The sequence below is a fragment of the Brachyistius frenatus genome, unplaced genomic scaffold, assembly GCF_029030835.1.
Source record: "Brachyistius frenatus isolate BFR_SWC_R1_liver_20210118 unplaced genomic scaffold, ASM2903083v1 Contig_77, whole genome shotgun sequence".
In the NCBI taxonomy this organism is placed as follows: domain Eukaryota; kingdom Metazoa; phylum Chordata; class Actinopteri; family Embiotocidae; genus Brachyistius; species Brachyistius frenatus.
The window spans coordinates 265979-283383 of NW_027210676.1; the positions used below are offsets into that span (position 1 = coordinate 265979).

The 17405-nt window shown below is 41.3% G+C and overlaps 1 protein-coding gene across 1 annotated transcript; it reads right to left on the reverse strand.

Annotated features, from left to right (window-relative positions):
- Positions 1 to 110: 110 nt before the first annotated feature.
- Positions 111 to 16135, reverse strand: tbc1d2b (TBC1 domain family, member 2B). Its single transcript, XM_069708708.1, has 13 exons — positions 15750 to 16135; positions 13576 to 13726; positions 10782 to 10956; positions 9469 to 9620; positions 9107 to 9360; positions 7046 to 7471; positions 6783 to 6893; positions 6385 to 6581; positions 5188 to 5682; positions 4987 to 5104; positions 4554 to 4739; positions 3152 to 3273; positions 111 to 2377 (listed from the first exon to the last, which is right to left on the reverse strand). Exons 1-13 carry the CDS (start codon positions 16089 to 16091, stop codon positions 2182 to 2184), a joined length of 2925 nt encoding a protein of 974 aa, XP_069564809.1. The 5' UTR covers positions 16092 to 16135; the 3' UTR covers positions 111 to 2181.
- Positions 16136 to 17405: the final 1270 nt, after the last annotated feature.

Below are 17405 nucleotides of genomic sequence, written 5' to 3' on the forward strand. Positions count from 1 at the left end.
AGCATGAGAGAGGCAGGCTATCAATAACGATGACTGATGGAGCATTTGAGGACTCAATAAAGGTGCTTTCTTTTTCCTGCTTCTTACAACAACTGCAAACGAGACCTATGAATCAGCCATTGTTTATTGAATTTGTATTTTAAGTGGTATTACAAGAACATACAGTGGCATATACTTAATTGTGTAACATAAAAGCATTTTTCATCATTAAATGATAAAAAAAAAAAAAAAACAAGATACATACATTATATACTAAAGTCACTTGTGCAATACATTGTTGGGGGAAAAAAAGAAGCAGAAAAGATTAGCTTATTCAATATGAACATCAAAGTGACAGAAAATGTGAAAGATGTATGCAAACTAGCCTCGAAGAGAAGTTGTGCAGTGAGTAAACTTTGAAACCTGTTGTATGAGCCTTAACGGTGGCCCTCTGAATTTTTTTTAACCTTAAACTAATTAAGTTTGCAAATTCTTAAACTCCCAGAGAGTCCTGCTCTCATGAGGAAAGAAAAACAAATTCAATTTCTACCTCTACACATCTTTTTCATTTATAACTTCATCTTAAAATCTAAAATTTCTGCCATTTGTTCCTAGGTTTGCATGGTCAAACAAAACTGTAGCAAAGAAATGGTGTTCAATTTTATAATTAACATTAACCTGAAAGTTAATTAAAAATAAGAACATGGGCTCAATCTGTAAACAATACATTAGCACATAAGGCCTGCAGCAAGTGAGACAAGCTTACTCATCTCTCTCTATACCTGAATGTGGAAGAGATAGACTTTGTCACAAATGTCGAGCATTCCTCATGAAAATATTTCCCCTGCAGATTACAAATCAGATTTCCATTTTCACACAACATTCATGTTGGCAAGCTGATTTCAAAGCCATTTCAAATAAACTGTACAGTTACTCTGTGAGGAGGGTACCTGTGAACGAGTGTAAACACCAGACAGATGTTATACTGCCACTCTGAGGATAATCAATGCAAATACATCAGCGTTTTCAGTTGGGCTCTGAAAAACAAATGCAGCATCATACAAGTCAAAGTAGCAGAGGGGGACAACCGGATCCTATAAACAGCTATGAATCAAAGAAAAGACAAGAACATGCTAAAACAAAAGAATTGAAAACAGTGCTCTCAGGACAGGGCATTTAAAGGTCAATTAAAATACACCGATAACAGAGCAGTTACAATACAATAGTTGGATTATCAGGTCATTTAGAGGGATCCACTGATTCAGGTTTTTTTTAAGTCATTACCAATATCAGATATTCTACTAATCAAATATAGGGAGTGTTACGTAGTCCAGGACAAGTCTAAGTGCAAATGTAGAAGCAAAAGTTTAATATTTTTGGATAAGTCTTTGAAAACTAATGAAATGATTCTTAAAATAATTTGACTAAATAAATGATAAGGAAACAATAGAGGCCAAACACAGGCAGATAAAACTGGACTGACTAATATCACTTGTAAAGTCAATACTGGCTCACAGCATGAGGATGTTGGGTTAGTTGGTGTGTCTCTAATTGCATGAGTTGAAAAAAAAAAAAAAATCTTTCTTTTCATGGTAATTCTTTCAACCACATACAATGAATGAATGAATGATATGTTCATTTTAAAGGGTTTAAGACTTGAAGTTTCAGCAAAGTTTCACTTTCAGCATAAGTGATTCAAGTGCATCAATAGACACTGGGATCAAATACAAAAATGTATTGTTAAGTGGCAATTTGGTAAATATTTTTTTTTTTTTTTAAAGTTAAGGTAAACAATATTATGAGATTAATGAAAAGAACCAGCACAAAAACTGAATTCAATTGAAAACAAGTAAAAAAAATAAAACAATTCCTTCAACAGGCACAAAATATCAGCAACTATTCGAGCTGAAGCATACTGATTTGGTCATCACATAAACACAGGAGCTTACGGCAAATAAGGCGTTCACAAAATCTAAAATGGCAGGAATACTGATAAAAAGCCCGCTCCGCCTGTAATATTTTGGTCCTTTGATTTCACTCAAAATGTATGTAAAGTCAGTTGTTCCAGCTCTGATGCAGAGACCAACTGTCCAATGACTGAATGCCAAATAACTCCCTCAACAACTGTAGCACATCACTGGTCTGTGCAGATGATCTCTTTGTCTTCGTACTTCCGCCACACAGCCTGCGACGAGCTGGAGGTCAGTTATCCTCCTCATCGTCGCTGACAAAGCTCCGCCCATCCTGCCTAGTCTCTCTCTCCCTGAGGAAGGTCTGCCTGATCGCCTCCAGCTCTGTCAGCTCCAGGCGGACTTTCTCCAGGTGAAAAGAGCGGCGGTTCTGGATTTGCCTCATGGGGAACGGGTTCATGTCCACAAAAGCGATGTTCATCAGCTTCCTGGAAATTTTTTATAAAAACAACATAGTCCCGTCAGTCTGGAATGTTTGATTTTATTCATGCTTGTTTCTGTGCAGATGTATTGAACTGTATTTGTCATCCAGTTTTAATTTTTTAAACTTTCACTTGTCTGTATCACTTAAATAATGTGTGTTGGTGTGTCGGTTCTCAACCCGAGTCTGGACTGAATTATCTCAAATACCGGTGGGGTGCCATGAAATGTGGCAAAGACTAGTCAGGTGAAGGTCCTCCCTTATCCAGTCAAATATCTCAACATCTGTAGCATTGAGGGTCTTTTCCTCAAGTGAAACCATAAGGTTTCAATAATCTTTAAAAAGATTTTTTATAAATGTTTTAATTCTTGTTGAAGGTGAAAGGAGGACTAGCATAGTAAGAATCTCACTGTACAATGTAACCGCCTGTGTTTTTACTGTAAATATGGCAATTATTAATCTTAACAACTGAATGTACTGCCATGAAATTACACACACACACACACGGTTCTCTCTGGAGGAACTGCAATAAATTTGGAGATCATTTGACTTTTCATCATTCACTACCATTAGGTCAAAATTTTGATCCTGACCTTCTCTTCTCTATACAAGACTGATCATAAAATTGAATTGCAATGTTGATATGTGCAAAACTCCCAACAGTGTCGGTGACGTGTTTCTTCGTATCCCTCAGCTACACAGAAGGGAGATCAGATAAATGCTCAGAGATGTCATGCTTATAAATGACTGAAACTACCATAACAAATTACAATTGCTGTACCTTGAATCCAGGATTGTGCGTGTGAAGTATCTGAGATATTTGAAGATGGCTGTGGAGTCCTGCAATTTCAAAAACTCTTCTTCTTTGTACTTGAAGAGAGCAAGGGCAAAGCGAAATATGATCTGTGGAGAAACATAATCGAAGCCGTGAAATCCACGTTATGACATCCCCTCAGTGAGTGTATACCATAACAGTATTGAACATGTTTATAGGAATGCATGGACACATTTGCTCTGTACACAGAGCACAGTACAGCCCTTACCATGTTAATATGAGGCAAAAACTATCTATTCTATTTATTTCTTACTTGCATGTAAAATCGCTCACAGTGATAAACCCAGATACAAAATATAATCCAACTTTTCATTATCCCTCTCCGGAGTTTTAAAGTGTTTTTTTTTTAGTCACGTTTTGGTTTTCTGGCCCACAGCTTGACTGCTTTGGTTCACTGTCACCACTTCAGGTGATTATACACTAATAAAATAATTATTTCAAATATTAAATACCATTTCTGGTGATAGATCCCTCTCAAATCCTTCACACTGAAGTTTTAAAAGATGAGGATATGTCCGTGTTGTTTTCACAGTGTTTACCGTTTCTACCACCAATTGAACACAAATCTGTTATCACATGTTTAAAAAAGAATTTTGGGCAGCTTGGGGGTAGAGCTCCCTTATAAGCCTGACATATCACTGAAAGGATTTGGCTACAGCTGTTTGGTCCCTGGCAGTAGCAAAGGATTAGCCATTTACACACCCAGCAGACCACAGTAGTATGCATTTAAATCCACCTTGCAAAATATAACTCAAATGCTAACAGTCATTTTGGTAGTATAAAGGTCTAACGAGAAAAAACATCCGAGTCTTTAGCTTGTTAGATGTTCAACTTTCTTCAATGGTTAGCTGCCAACTGTAAAACAGTTGCGTGATACTGCTGGAAATTAGGGTTATGAGATGAGAATCTGTACATCATACAAGCCATTCAACAAGCTAAAACAGGCAAACGATCTGTGCAAAGTTGGATGATAATTTTAAGCAGGTTCATTACCATGAGTAACTATTTTACACACAGGCTTTTAATCCATTGTTAATAAAAGAAAATAAACAGTGCAGCTTTGACTTCGCCATGACTCCATCACTTTGTTTACACCTGAGTCGAAAACTAATTGGACATTCCAGCATGGGCAGCAGGCAAATTCCAACTCAGCCAACTGAGTGGCTACATCAACACTTTCCAAAAATCACCTAATCTCATTTTTTGGGTTTTCATTTCAATTATATCAGAGATAATGATAAACGGATTTAAACTTAATATCCACTCGAAAGAGCTCAAGATTCCTATCTTTTCAGACAGAAATGTGAAAACAGAGGATGACGGCTGTATTTTCCCTTCTGCCTCTTACCTTTGGTCCTTCGAACAGGAAGGCGTCCCAGACCTTAAAGAGGATGTCGCTCACCACACTGTCCACAAACACCACCAGGAACCAGTTGAAGGTGATGAGCGAGAAATCGACCTTGTGCTGCTCAAAGTGGGCATGCAGACGTGGCTGCTTCTCACTCATCAGGTCCTTGAACACTCGCTGGTCAACCTGCACAAACCCAACAAGGGAAATTTATATTTTTATGGCTGATGGAGGCCTTTCTTTTCACAGCGGGTACGGGTTCAAAACCAGCAGAAAGAAAAGAAAGTGCTGATCACTGTTTTGCGTTCCTGCTCTGCGAAGTCATCAGCTGCAGTCTCAGTCACATGAATATGACATCATTGACACCAGAGAAACTTGTGTGAAATCTGGTAGGCAGTAACTTGTCACCGTGTTTTCCATGTTACTTATTTACCTGTGAGCCAAGCAGAGTTTTGGTGTAATAGTCTCTTGGCATGAAGACCTCCACTATGGCAATGAGGCTCCAAAAGGCATCTTCTTGGTCTAAATAGAGCAGGGCGATTGCTACCAGCCTGGGGAGATGACATGCAATACCAATTAATGACTTCATGGCATAAAAGGAGTGAAGGAGAAAAAACTAGATGCCCTCCGGTACCTGTTCAGTCCCTGACAGTAGCCAATGTCTGGATTCCTCCAGGAGAAAGCCATCAGGACGTTCCTGAGTTTCTGGATGCCGCCTGCACTTGGCGAGGAGTAGTGCTTGTTGTTTGGCAAAGTACGCAGCAAGTCCAGCTCGATCTGCTTCGAAGCCGGGTTGGGCATCTCCCGCGCCACATTTAACAAGGTCTCGTAATAGTCTGGTGCCAGGTGGTCTCGAAACTTCTTGACATGGAAGGAGACACACCAGCGCCACACCTGGGAGCGGTGCTCATGGGGCACACCACAGCGAATCAGGGCCTTGAGCTCAGGGGAGCGCACCAGATCTCTGTTCATGGTGCCGGCCAGATAGTTCTCCCACTTGACCCCGACGGACACCTCCTGATCCGTCATGGACAGAGACTTCAGCTCTAAGGCTCTCACCTTTGCGACCAGCTTCTCCTCCTCTTCTTCCTCCTCAGGAACCGTCTTGAAGCCGTACACGTCGTACTCACTGACATTAAATCATGGCAAAGAGAAAATGAGATGAAATTATCAATCAGTGATACTCAACTAATGTTGTTGATAGCTACTGATACCTGCCTTCAGCTTTACATTACTCAGGGGTTTCCTGATTTTCTATTTTGATAACGCACAAAGGGCATGTCTGAGCTTGCACAGCAGTCATAGCAAACAGCGACAGAAATACCAGTTAGCAGAGTTAGTTTTTCCAGTTAAGAAAAACTGTGTGCAGCTGCTGATCAAAGTAGAACAGTGGGGTCTTTTAAGGCTGCTGAGGCAACACCAGTGTCTCCTCTCATGAAGTGACTTTTTCATTGAGTTGTTGGAGAAAGCTTCGTCTGCACAGTAGTACACACATTTGGCTGCTAAATGGAGGGAACACTTTTGCCTTTCATGTTACAAACAGTGAAAAGTTTTACAGTGAGGCAGTGCTTGAAATTTCTCATTGTAATTAAATGTTAGATCATCATTTAGCCATTTATTTTTGCAAAACTGCAATAAACTCTTGATAAGAATATACAGTACATGCACTCTTGCAACTTTACAATATTACAAATAAAATGTATTTAAATTTAAGGGTAAATCTAAGAAGTGAAATGTAATCTTTTGTGCTTGGACGCATTTTCTTGTTTTTTTGTGAACTAAATAATTTGCGAACAAAGTAGCATCTGTTCACGAGGCTTTCTGCACATACCTTACGGTATTCGGTTTGAAGATTGGGTGTTCATGCTGGTCTGGGCTCTCTGCCTGCAATGCATCCTCTAACAATCTGGAAATGACCTCGCGGGCAGGACTCTGCTCCGAAGATGAACACACTGGGGTCTTCACCTCTTGAAGCAGCACCAAATACTTACTCTCCACCTGACACAGCTTGGCCTCCAGGGCCGTACACTGCAGCGAAGATAAGAGTAGAGGACAAAAACAAAGTTTCAGATGATTTTTTTTTTTTTTTTATCTACTTGGTATTTTTTGGTTTGAGGAGCACCAGTTACAGTCAATAGTGGACTTCCCCTAAAGCTACTCAGACTTCCCATTTCTATTAACAGAACAATGTAGCTTTAACCACCAAAACCACAAAACATAAGATAGTACCATTGCTTCTAAAGCCTTTTCTCTGCTCTCTGCATTTCGGCGCAGCACTGTCAGCTCAAGGATCTCTTTGTTCAGGAACTTGTTTTGGGATTTGTAGCCTTGAACACTGTCCTAAAAGAGAGAAAAAAAAACAGTGTTTTAAATTAATCAGTTCTACAATCACGCCCGAGTCACTCTTCAGAATAAGTGTTTCAAGTTATGATAATCTGCAGCTTTGTAATGTCTTTTAACAATAAATATAGTTGAAGTTTTTCTTTCTGTACCTTGAGGATGTCCAGCTCCTGCTGCTCTTTGTGGGGCAGTGGTGAACCGGCTTCATTCAAGTTTCCGCTCTCCTCCGAGCTCTGCTGCGACAGCTTCATGATGACTTCATCTTTAGCCTGGATGGTCTCCATTAACATTCCCAGCTCGTCATTAATCTCCCCCACTTTGATCTTCAGGCCCTTCAGCTCCTGTTGCAGGCTCTCCTTCTCCAAGGCGAGACGCTCCATGTGCCCACACAAGGACTGAATTTGTCCATCTCTTTCCCGAAGCAGGCCCTTCAACTGGGTGATTTCTTCCTGGGTTACTTCTGGAGTTTGGGGCTGGTCTGAGGCTGCAGATGAATCTGGAGCCGGAGCTGGACGGCGCACTGTTGGCCAGTCACACTGGGAGGTTCTTAGAGTCTGCTGCAGAAGTCTCACCAGCTCCTGAATGAGACAGAGCACTTTGTGGTCAACACATTGTCTTGCAGGGTCAGGCTTAAGATGTGGTAGCCTGGATTTGTTAAATGAAATGACTTTTTACAAGCTGGGTGCTTTAAAAATTTGTTTTTACATACATTTACTATGGACTGCAGTTACAAATGACATATTGAAATTCCCCAATATGTGGGAAAAGTAGTGTCATCTTTGCCACAATTTTGTAGCCTGTCTCAGCTTCAACTACAAATTTATTGTCAAAAAATTTTATTAATTTAAAAATGTAAAAAGAATTTGGGTATCTCAGGAAATTTTATTAATCTATGAAAAACAGGAAAAAGAGTAGAGGCACTATTTTACACAATTATATAATAAAGGGTTGTTCAAGTTCTTACTTACTAATTAAATTGCATTCGTCTGATCTGCATTTGTGTACTTTCTCCCTGGAAATTATTCAGCTGAGGTGGTAAACCCTGCTGGTGCACACCAACAGAGGCCACAAACATGCTGACCGAAGCAAAATGTCACACAACCGCCACTATTCCCTTATTTAATTAGAGAGCAAGAAATTCAATAAGAAAAGTGAACCACGAGAAAATGTGGCCAATGTGCAATGCTTCACACATGCATGTGTGACATGTGCACCCACAAAACACACCCATACACATTTAGTCACACAGATGCAGATGAAGTAACTAACATAAAATTAAATGAACAGTTTTCATGGGTAACTGTTTTCTAACACGGGTAGAAAATGCTGGAAATTGCCAAGGGGAGGTGTGAAGATTTAAACTGAATCACTGATACATTAATTCTTTGAAAAAAAAGATTGCTGTTCTGCAAATGAGCAACACAAACTTTGATATAAGGACAGCATGTGAGAAAATATCTGTCTGCACTTTGGATGAAATTACCCTTTAATATTAGTGCAATGTGACTCAAGGCCCAACATGATCTGGAGGTCTGAAACCAATAACAATACAATGTCAGCTTCGGCCCACTTGACCTGAACACTGTAAAGGGTGACCAAATATTTTCATATGTCCATCAATGGTTACATCTGCTGACTTGGTTACGCCGAGTTACTCAGTTATCTCCCGTTATGTTTCACCTTGAAGTAAACCACGGCTCACACACATAGAGTACTTATATATCTGCCCAGCTGTAGCCGCTGTGACCAATTAGCTGGTCTAAAAACATAAAAAAAGAGAACAGAGAGTGATGGGAAGTAGCGCCACAGCTGCAATTGTAGACAGATGGACTGCCGTTTCCTTGTTTCTTGCGAAGCATGACTAATCATTTACTGTCTTCCTGTACAAGTAAGAAAATCTGAATTACAACAAGCGCCTCAGTCAGACACCACAACCTCAGGCTTGGTCTACACTAACTGAAATGATAGTAAAATCACTCCAGTATGTTTTGAATTTCTCCTAACAGGGATAATTCACACATTATGTAATCAATGTTGGTGCATTACAGTTAAAAATGCTCCATGTCCCGGTGGTTCAGTGCATTATAAATAGAATCTTTTCTCCAAACTCGGACAACACTCCATCAGAATATTATATTTCCATGTGACCAATAAACAAGTGTTACATTCTTTTTTTTTTTTTTAAATATTAAAAAGAAGAGAAATAACTGTACCTTCTGAGTGGCAAGCTCTTCTCTGAGTTTGACCTGCTCCTGCTGCAGCCGACTCACTTCTTCCTGCTGGCTTTGAAGGCGAAGCTGCAACTCCGAAGGTTTGCTGCCGTTACACTCCACCGCTGAGTTCTCAGCACTGCGTGTCTCAGCGTTGCGTCCAAACCTCCCAGGGCCCATCATGTCTCGAAGCAAAGGCCTCTTAGGTCGTGAGGAGTTGCGAACAAAATCGAAGGTGAACGGTGATCCCAAGGAATCTGAGAAGATAGGAGAGGTTCATCAGTTGTGATCCTCAGGAGGTATGGAAGTATGAATATTAAACCCTGGTCAGAGGTAGCGAGTGAGGCAGCAGGGAGTGGACGTACGTCTGTGAGTGTCCAGATGAGGTTTCTGCTCAGGGAAGTCCTTGGGTGGAGCATCCACCATCTCCCATTCATCCGTGTTGCTGTTGCTGGTATAAAACACACTGCGCCTGTTGTCACCTGCTCTGCTCGGCCGCAGATAAGACATGGAGTTCCTGACAGAACAAGGTATAAGCTGTTTTAATGCACAGAGATCCAGGAAAAACTACAGGTACCCGCTACTTTGTAAATGTCAATATGAATGCTAACACACAGCCTTTCCTTGACGTCTTTACACTGAACTCAACAGGTCTGGGATGAAATGTAGCTGCAGAGCAAAAAAAAAAAAAAAACAAATACAGCTCCAGAACCTGAGTAATCTATGGTAATCAAATACTTATAAATATATGAAATAAATGTGAAGGATTAAATCCTAATTATGAAGGCACATTCTTGACGATAAACAGCTTAATTGTGAGACACAGTGTGACAAGCTGTGTGCAACAGAACTAAGCTCCTGCCTCACACCGTGTCTATATCAGATGGGTTTCACCCACGGTTTTGAGCCGTCCACCTCGCGTCCATCTGACAGAACACGTATTACATTTTAATCTGCACAGCCCATCACAGCAGCCCCATGACGGATCACAATTCACTTGCGCTTTAGGAGCATATCTGTGACCCGCAGCATCTTTGAACTTCAAAGTTTTTGATGTTCTTGAGGTTCAGCTGTTTCTGTTCTGATCATGAGTTCGTAGCTTCAGAAACTGATGCAACCAGCTTCTGAAAATTTACAGCTTTAGACACAAACCAGGTATCTACAATTAGCTGCTCTACTGAGTTCTGTGTCAGAACGAATTATTTTGCAATTGTGTCGAGACAAAAATACTGTATGACCACACAAATAGTTGCTCTGTGTAAAAGTTAGGACAGTGTGGTTTGGAGACTTGGCCATTAGGAGGAGGCGACATTGCAGCTCTTGTGCACCTTAACAAGTGAACTCTCTTTCCATCGAGGACACAAAGCAAATTCCAATCCACATGTCACATTTTCAGCATTTCAGCATGTTGCATCTTTTGAATAGACATGTTGTACGTCCCAGAAGGGGAACTGTTGATGGGTGTATCAACTGGTGAACTGTGGCTGTAACAATTTCCTCTCCTGCTGTCCACCTCAGGAAGAACTGAAGAGGTATTTTCTTTCCTCAATTGAGCTCTATTGGGGCACATGGCAGACAAACTAGTTGCGCCTGTTTGGCTGGAACTCAAAACAAAGACTTGAATATATGCTCCCTTTTTAAAAGCCACTCTGGGCATAATCTGTGCTCGCAGCCTCACCTGAGTTCTGTTCCAAAGTTTTTAAGGGAGAAGTTGAGGGGGTTCGTGGACCCACCCGAGGGCCCCCTGGCTGACTGGATCCCCACCATTCCCCCACCATCAGTCTCTGTCTCCATGGCAAAGTCACTGCGGACCTTCTCCATGCTTTCACTGGGCTTCTCAAAGATGAAGGTGTCTGAAAAACAACAGAGTCCATTGGAACAACAACAACAATAATAATAATATTGCACCACTCTGACCACAGCTACTGTTTTGCAAGGCCTTGTTTGTGTGTATTGTTCGCAGAGGAAATCAAATCATAATGACACTTAATGAATTACTGATTAAAGTGACGCAACAGCGGGAATTACCCAGAATGGTATTTACAGCACGGGGGATGTCTGTGGATTCCTGGCCAGCTTTCTAACTGTCAGCTACACACTTTGTAGCATAACAGGAATTACCGGCGAAAGTGAAACAATTCATTAAAAGGACCACGTAGCACCATATTCATGCCGTCAGACCCAAGAGGGTAAACCACCAAGTTGTTCCACTGCAACAGAAGTATAACAATGATCCGACTCCTTTTGATCTGATAAAACTTTCAAACTATATAAATTGGCATCTTCTGCCAAGAAAAACGAAATACTTCTTTCATCTCTTATTACGAGCCAGCATTTATTAATGGAGCAAACTTATTGATGGCAGAATAAGGGTTTCACATGTGGCAGCATGGTTTCTATTTTGGGCCTTTACTGTCACGAATCCAGCACCTTGGCTGAAGAACAGCGGAGACCTGTTAATCTTTGACTCAAAAAAGAAACATAAAACACAGCCGGGGGGAGGGGGAAATCAAGTGAAGGAGACATTAGCTACTGACAGCCTGGCTGATTTCACAGGTTTCTCACATTTTATCACAGCTCACTGACAAAAAGTCAAGGTCTTCTGAGACTGAAAAAAATTCAATGATAACAAACAAAAACTGTACAAGTAAACATGTCCATGCATGTATTCATGCACAGGCAGAAAGGTGAACACCCTAAAAGGTTGAATTCAACAGATTACCACTGAAGTTTTTATTGGAAGCAATTATGAAACTAGTACGTCATAACAAATGGTAATGATTAACTAACTACAAATCACTAAGCAATGAAATGTTCCATTGTTAGACAGGCGGCAGTCTTGTGTAAAAGCTGAGGTAAGACGATAAACAGGGAAACTGGAGTCAGAAAAGTTTAGACCAGCTAGTGAACGATATGTTTCATGTCGATAAGAAAAACGTGTTATCAAAATTAACGTCTCACAGAGACCACAATGCAATAATAAATCTAGTAAAACTAATCAATAACATTCTAATAAATCAAGCCTCACAAAACAACTGGGGAAAAAAAAAATCTATCAACAAATAAGGCTCTAAAAAGGGACATTTGGGTAATAGGTAGATGAAAGATGAATGTCAATATTTACTTTTGGTCAGCAACTGTTGCTGCTAACGACAGTTATCAACTAGCTGGTGGTAGAGGAATTTCTTTATTTAGGATTAGGACTTTGTAGGTTTGTCTCGTCATGAAGCTCGTCACTGATGTTGAGATCAGGGACAACATGTTGGACTGAATACCACTGTGTTCATAGGCCGTGACAACAGGGAAATGTATGCCTTTTGAAGATAAAACATGATTAGTCATGTATTCATGACGGGAAAAAAAAAAAAAAAGGAAGCAGATTCACGGTTCATTTCACTCAACTGGAACAGCCAAAACAAGTAGAAGAATTAGTGTCACTTCACTGCAAGCAGCTTTAAAGACCAAGAAAATGAAACTAACTAACAAACAAACAAATATTCATTTGTATAAATCTTAGTTATTAGCTACAAATATGGATGTTTTTCACATTCTTCAAATGAAAAAATGTGGAGAGTCATCTTTTAAATGAGAACGATTTCTGGCTCCTTCAGTCTTCAATGATAATAAAAAAAAAAATACATTTTAGGCTGCAAATTTGGCTTTTGGAAACAGTTGTTGAAATTTTTCAGCATTTTCTGAAAATTTTAAAAACATACAGCAAATCAATTAATCGAGAAAAAATAACCAACAAATGAATTAATAAAGTATATAAGTGTTATTTGCAGCCCGAGATATAAATAATACCCGTGAGGTCTGGGTGGAAACTGTCTCAGAACAGCCTCCATCCAAGCTAAAATCGTGCCACAATAAACAGACTTAAAATAACTTTTACTCTTAGGGGTCAACACGGAGCATTAGACAGCTATTCAGTGAACACTTTACAGACTCTTTACAGCAGGAGAACAGGGCATAACATGAGCTTGATGTGCACTCATTGGTTGAATCGTGATAACACAATAGAGGTTATAACCAGGTATGATAGCAACTCATTTGTTAATTATCTGTGGTAAATGACATTTTACTGTTGAACTATATTAACTTTGGCAAGTGCTTGTGGGAACACTTGGACCTTGAAAGCATCAAGCGATGCGCACACTAAGATTTTTGTTTCTGAGTGCATCAAAACAAAAACACACACCAGATAAAGTCAATGTGAACTCTGCTTTTGCACCGTTTTGATTTTTCGTATTAGCAGTTTGACAAAAAAAAACAACCACTCCCACAAACTCTTTCTGTACGAACTTGGAAATGGGGCAACAAAATAACTCTGCGTTTGCAGCCTTGTGTAAATATTAATCCAACAGCTACAGGTGTTTACTTTCAGCTGGTGCCTGGACATGAGGAGACTCAGTAAATTGTACGTAGCCCCTCTATCTGTGTATCTGTGTGTGTATCTGTGTGTGCGTGCCCACCATTATCTTTGCCTACAAGTCCAGTGGGAGGATAGATCATCGTCGGGGAGCTCCAGCTGTCTCTCTGACCAGTGCCTCGTGTGATACTGTACTCCCAACGTTTCTGCTGCAACTGCTGGAGCCAGTAATTCATCACCTGCCGACTGGGGGCCTAGAAACACACAAATGCACAAGAAACGCATGCATGGTTATTCACCATTCATGCTCAACGGACAACAAGACAGGGTAAAATCCTACCAAATGAGTGGACCTTCTAAAAAATGCTCGTAGGATTTTATTTTGATACGAGGGTTTTCATTTTATTAGACTGGGACAAGTGTAAGCAGTAATGTGGCCACCGTACCGGACTGTAGTTGTAAAAAGGGAGTTGGCGGTAAGGCGAAGCTCTCTATTTACTGGTCGGTCTACATCCTTACCCTCACCTATGATCATGAACCGTGGATATTGACCAAAGGAATAAGATTGTGAGGTGGTGAAAATAATTTTCTTTGCAGTGTGGCGGACCTCACTGTTCATGACAGGGCGAGAAGCTAAGCCATCTGGGAGGAACTCAGAGTGAAGGAGCTACTCCTCCACACTGAAAGGAGTCAGTTGAGGTGGTCCAGACATTTGATTAGGATGCCCCCTGGCAAAACCGAGACACCGAGGCCAGTCCAGGACCCACAGGAGAGATTGTGTCTCCCAGTTGGCCTGGTACGGCTCGGGATCCCTGGGATGACCAGGAGCAAGTTACAGGGAGAAGGGGGCTTTGCTGCTTTTGCTACTGCTACCGCAACCCTAATCGGACTCGGTGGTTCAGAAGATGAGATGAGCTTTTCATTTGAAAATGATACAGGAAGTCACAGCATTGTGCCGACTAATGCAGGGATCAGACTACATGAGTTCAGCCTAATTTTGACATGAGCTAATCACTGCTGACAAATTTCTAGTGTCAGGCCCAAATATGATTGTCTGGAACGACCGGTGGATCTTGTGGTGTGACATAAATTAAGAACAGTGTTGCGGCATTTGGGACAACGCAGGACACCCGACGAAAAGTCAGGCATATCAGAACATTTTTGGTCTTTTACCCGTCTAGTTTGACATCTCTACATCAACCTATATGATAACAGGGGGCTTCACATAGTGCCTGTGTAGCCATGATTTTCAACTTCTTGACTGACAACAGAGGAACTCGCACACGAACGCGAGCGGTGATTGGTCCGGGTCATACCTGTAGTGTTGGCAATCTCCTGACAAAGACCCAGCAAGAAGTAAAGGCACTTAGATTGTCTAATTTGAAATATTTACCATCGTGAAAGGCAAATATATTGTGTAGTCTGATCCCGGCATAATGGTGAAACACTTTGATCACTCAGTCAATGATAGACATGTATGTTTACAGGACCAAAAATAAGACCTTAATATTTCAAAAGTTTCTGTGAGCTACTTCAAACATTGTGAATTCACATTGCTGTTAAGTGACTCATGTTTTAGAGGTCAAAGGTTAAACACAGCTCAATCCCCAATATGAATACAACGCCACCTTGAACAGGACTATAATGAAAGCGGTAAAGTAACATGAAACAGCCCAACAACTCTTACAAATAGCAGGTTATTATTAAGATGTGTGTCATGTGAATGGATGCAGACGCTGGTTTCAGTCTCAGTTCCAGCCTCTGGCCATACAAGCTGTTCGGTATTAACCATTCACGCCATCTGCTGAAGCAGACTTCAGTGGGAGCCAGGCTGAGTGAAACCAGAGGCACCTGTACTAGCACTCAACCCGTCACAGTCATATGACAGCAAGGAGGACCGAGACACCATCACATGGGGTGCCGTGACCCATTTTGGGCGGATGAGCTCACGTGAAGCCTAAAATTATCTCCAAACATAAATAGTGGACTGACAGCGAGTTGGCTGGAACAATCAGCCGGGCGATTTGCTGATTAAGCTCTTATCTTACAAACACGACCTACATGCGAAAGTGATTTATAAACCAGCATTTCCTCGAAAGTGACTGTCAAATCACATCAGGCAAATATTTGCACGGGCTATCCCGAGAGCAAATCTGATACGAATTCTGTTAGGTTAGAAATGGGTGTGTCTGCCTTTAACACAGAGAGAAAGGAAGTGATAGATGACAACAACAGAAAGTCTGCAGGGCTGTCACACACATGTCGAAAAGTTTATACCTTCAGGAGAAACTCTTTGTCGGCTGTGCGGATCTCAAACTGACCCTCTTCCCCCTCCACGTCGTAGATGAAGCACGCATCGCCTATTTCGATGTGTCCGAGGGGCAAGGCATCTTGAGGAGTCTTGAAGTAATACAAGTAACATTTTCTTGGGTCATACACGAACCACCGCGGCTTGTAACCCCTCAGCGGCCCCTTGCCGGAGAGTTTGTTCAAGTAGCCGCACAGCTTGGAGGCCTGCTCCTTCGCTCCCTCGATGTCGGCCACATCCACCGACTTGTAGGCCAGAACCCGCGAAGTTCTGCAGGAGTTCGCTTCGCTGCCATCCTCCTCTTCGTGCATCTTTACTCGGAGTTTCTTCTTCGTGCAGCGCAGCGGATGCCCACTCCTGTTTCAATCCGCATGACTGCCTGCCTTTCGGACCGAGGCGCATGGGAGATGTAGTTTACGCCAACGGTGACGTGTGCGCGGGTTTGCGGCGCTATAGAAAGCCAAGAGGGTCACAATTCGTCTCGATCCCGCCGGGTTTTAAACACCGCAGGCTGTTAATTTAACGCCTTGCAATTCGCCACCAGCAATTTAACATCTTTATGTACAGTCAATGCTTTCGATACATTGCACGTGTGTGAAGCTGGAGTGCCACTCGGTGGTGCTGTTGGACAAAATGAGCGACATGAAACCGTCCAGCATGAGGAAGTAGCAAACAAATAGTGAGAATGAACTTTCAAATCCTTTTTTTGATGAGTGACAAACGAATCATTACAAGTTCAAAGAAACAAGTACCTAAAATGGTTTGGTGAACGAGGCTGGATTTATCCATTATGGGCGAAACACGTCATGTTGAACCCCAATTGTCACCCCCATCTAGCACAGTGACTATTCATCTTTCCATTAAGCGCAGTCCCCCGCAGCAGACCTCACACGGCAAACTTTAGTAGCCTATAAAAATGCAAATCTTAGATTTGTAATTTTTAAAATACACATGTAGGCTATTATCAACAATTATTGAGTAGGCTACCAAAGGTAAAAGTACTTGTTAAGCAGAATGTAACCCGTCAGTGGTCTATCATTTATAGACCACTGACTAACCAATGTTAATTTCAGCTGCTTAATGTGAGGCAAATTTTAACTGCTTTGTATACTTTTGAGTGTAGTTTTATATTGTAACGCATGCTGTGAAACTAAGACGAGAAAGCAAAGATTACAGACCAAGGCCTGTTGGAACTTTTCCTACTGGAGGTGAAGGTGAACACGTTGGCTGATTGATGGTTGCAGACCCGACCATTCTAGGACATAATTTCTGTAAACAATAGGTGACTGGTCTTATGCTGGGAAATACACCTGCCGTTTTTTTCGATTGAAACTCTTCTTAAATACGGAAGTGGAGGCTAAAAAAAAAACCAACTACATCCCACAAACCACCTGGAAAACTGAGTGTTGTAACAAGTTACATTATAGGAAGATTCCCTTTGACCTACTTATGGTTATTTGGTTGTTTGTGAGGATGCTTGATTTACCCTGAGGTCTAAAAGGCGGCGTTAGCTAAATGTGATGTGGTTCTGTTATATTGACATTTTACAGGCGTCAACTGACTTGTGACCTTTTAAAGACTCGCATCCTCCTCATAGGTGTGTCGCCACAAGGTTGAAAATACAT

Coding starts and splice junctions, on each gene's coding strand:
- tbc1d2b (XM_069708708.1), bottom strand. CDS start 16,091: ATGCACGAAGAGGAGGATGGCAGCGAAGCGAACTCCTGCAGAACTTCG. Junction 6,894..7,045: donor AGGAGCTGGACATCCTCAAG/GTACAGAAAGAA, acceptor TCTCTCTTTTAG/GACAGTGTTCAAGGCTACAA. Junction 3,274..4,553: donor TCCTGTTCGAAGGACCAAAG/GTAAGAGGCAGA, acceptor GTTTCTCCACAG/ATCATATTTCGCTTTGCCCT.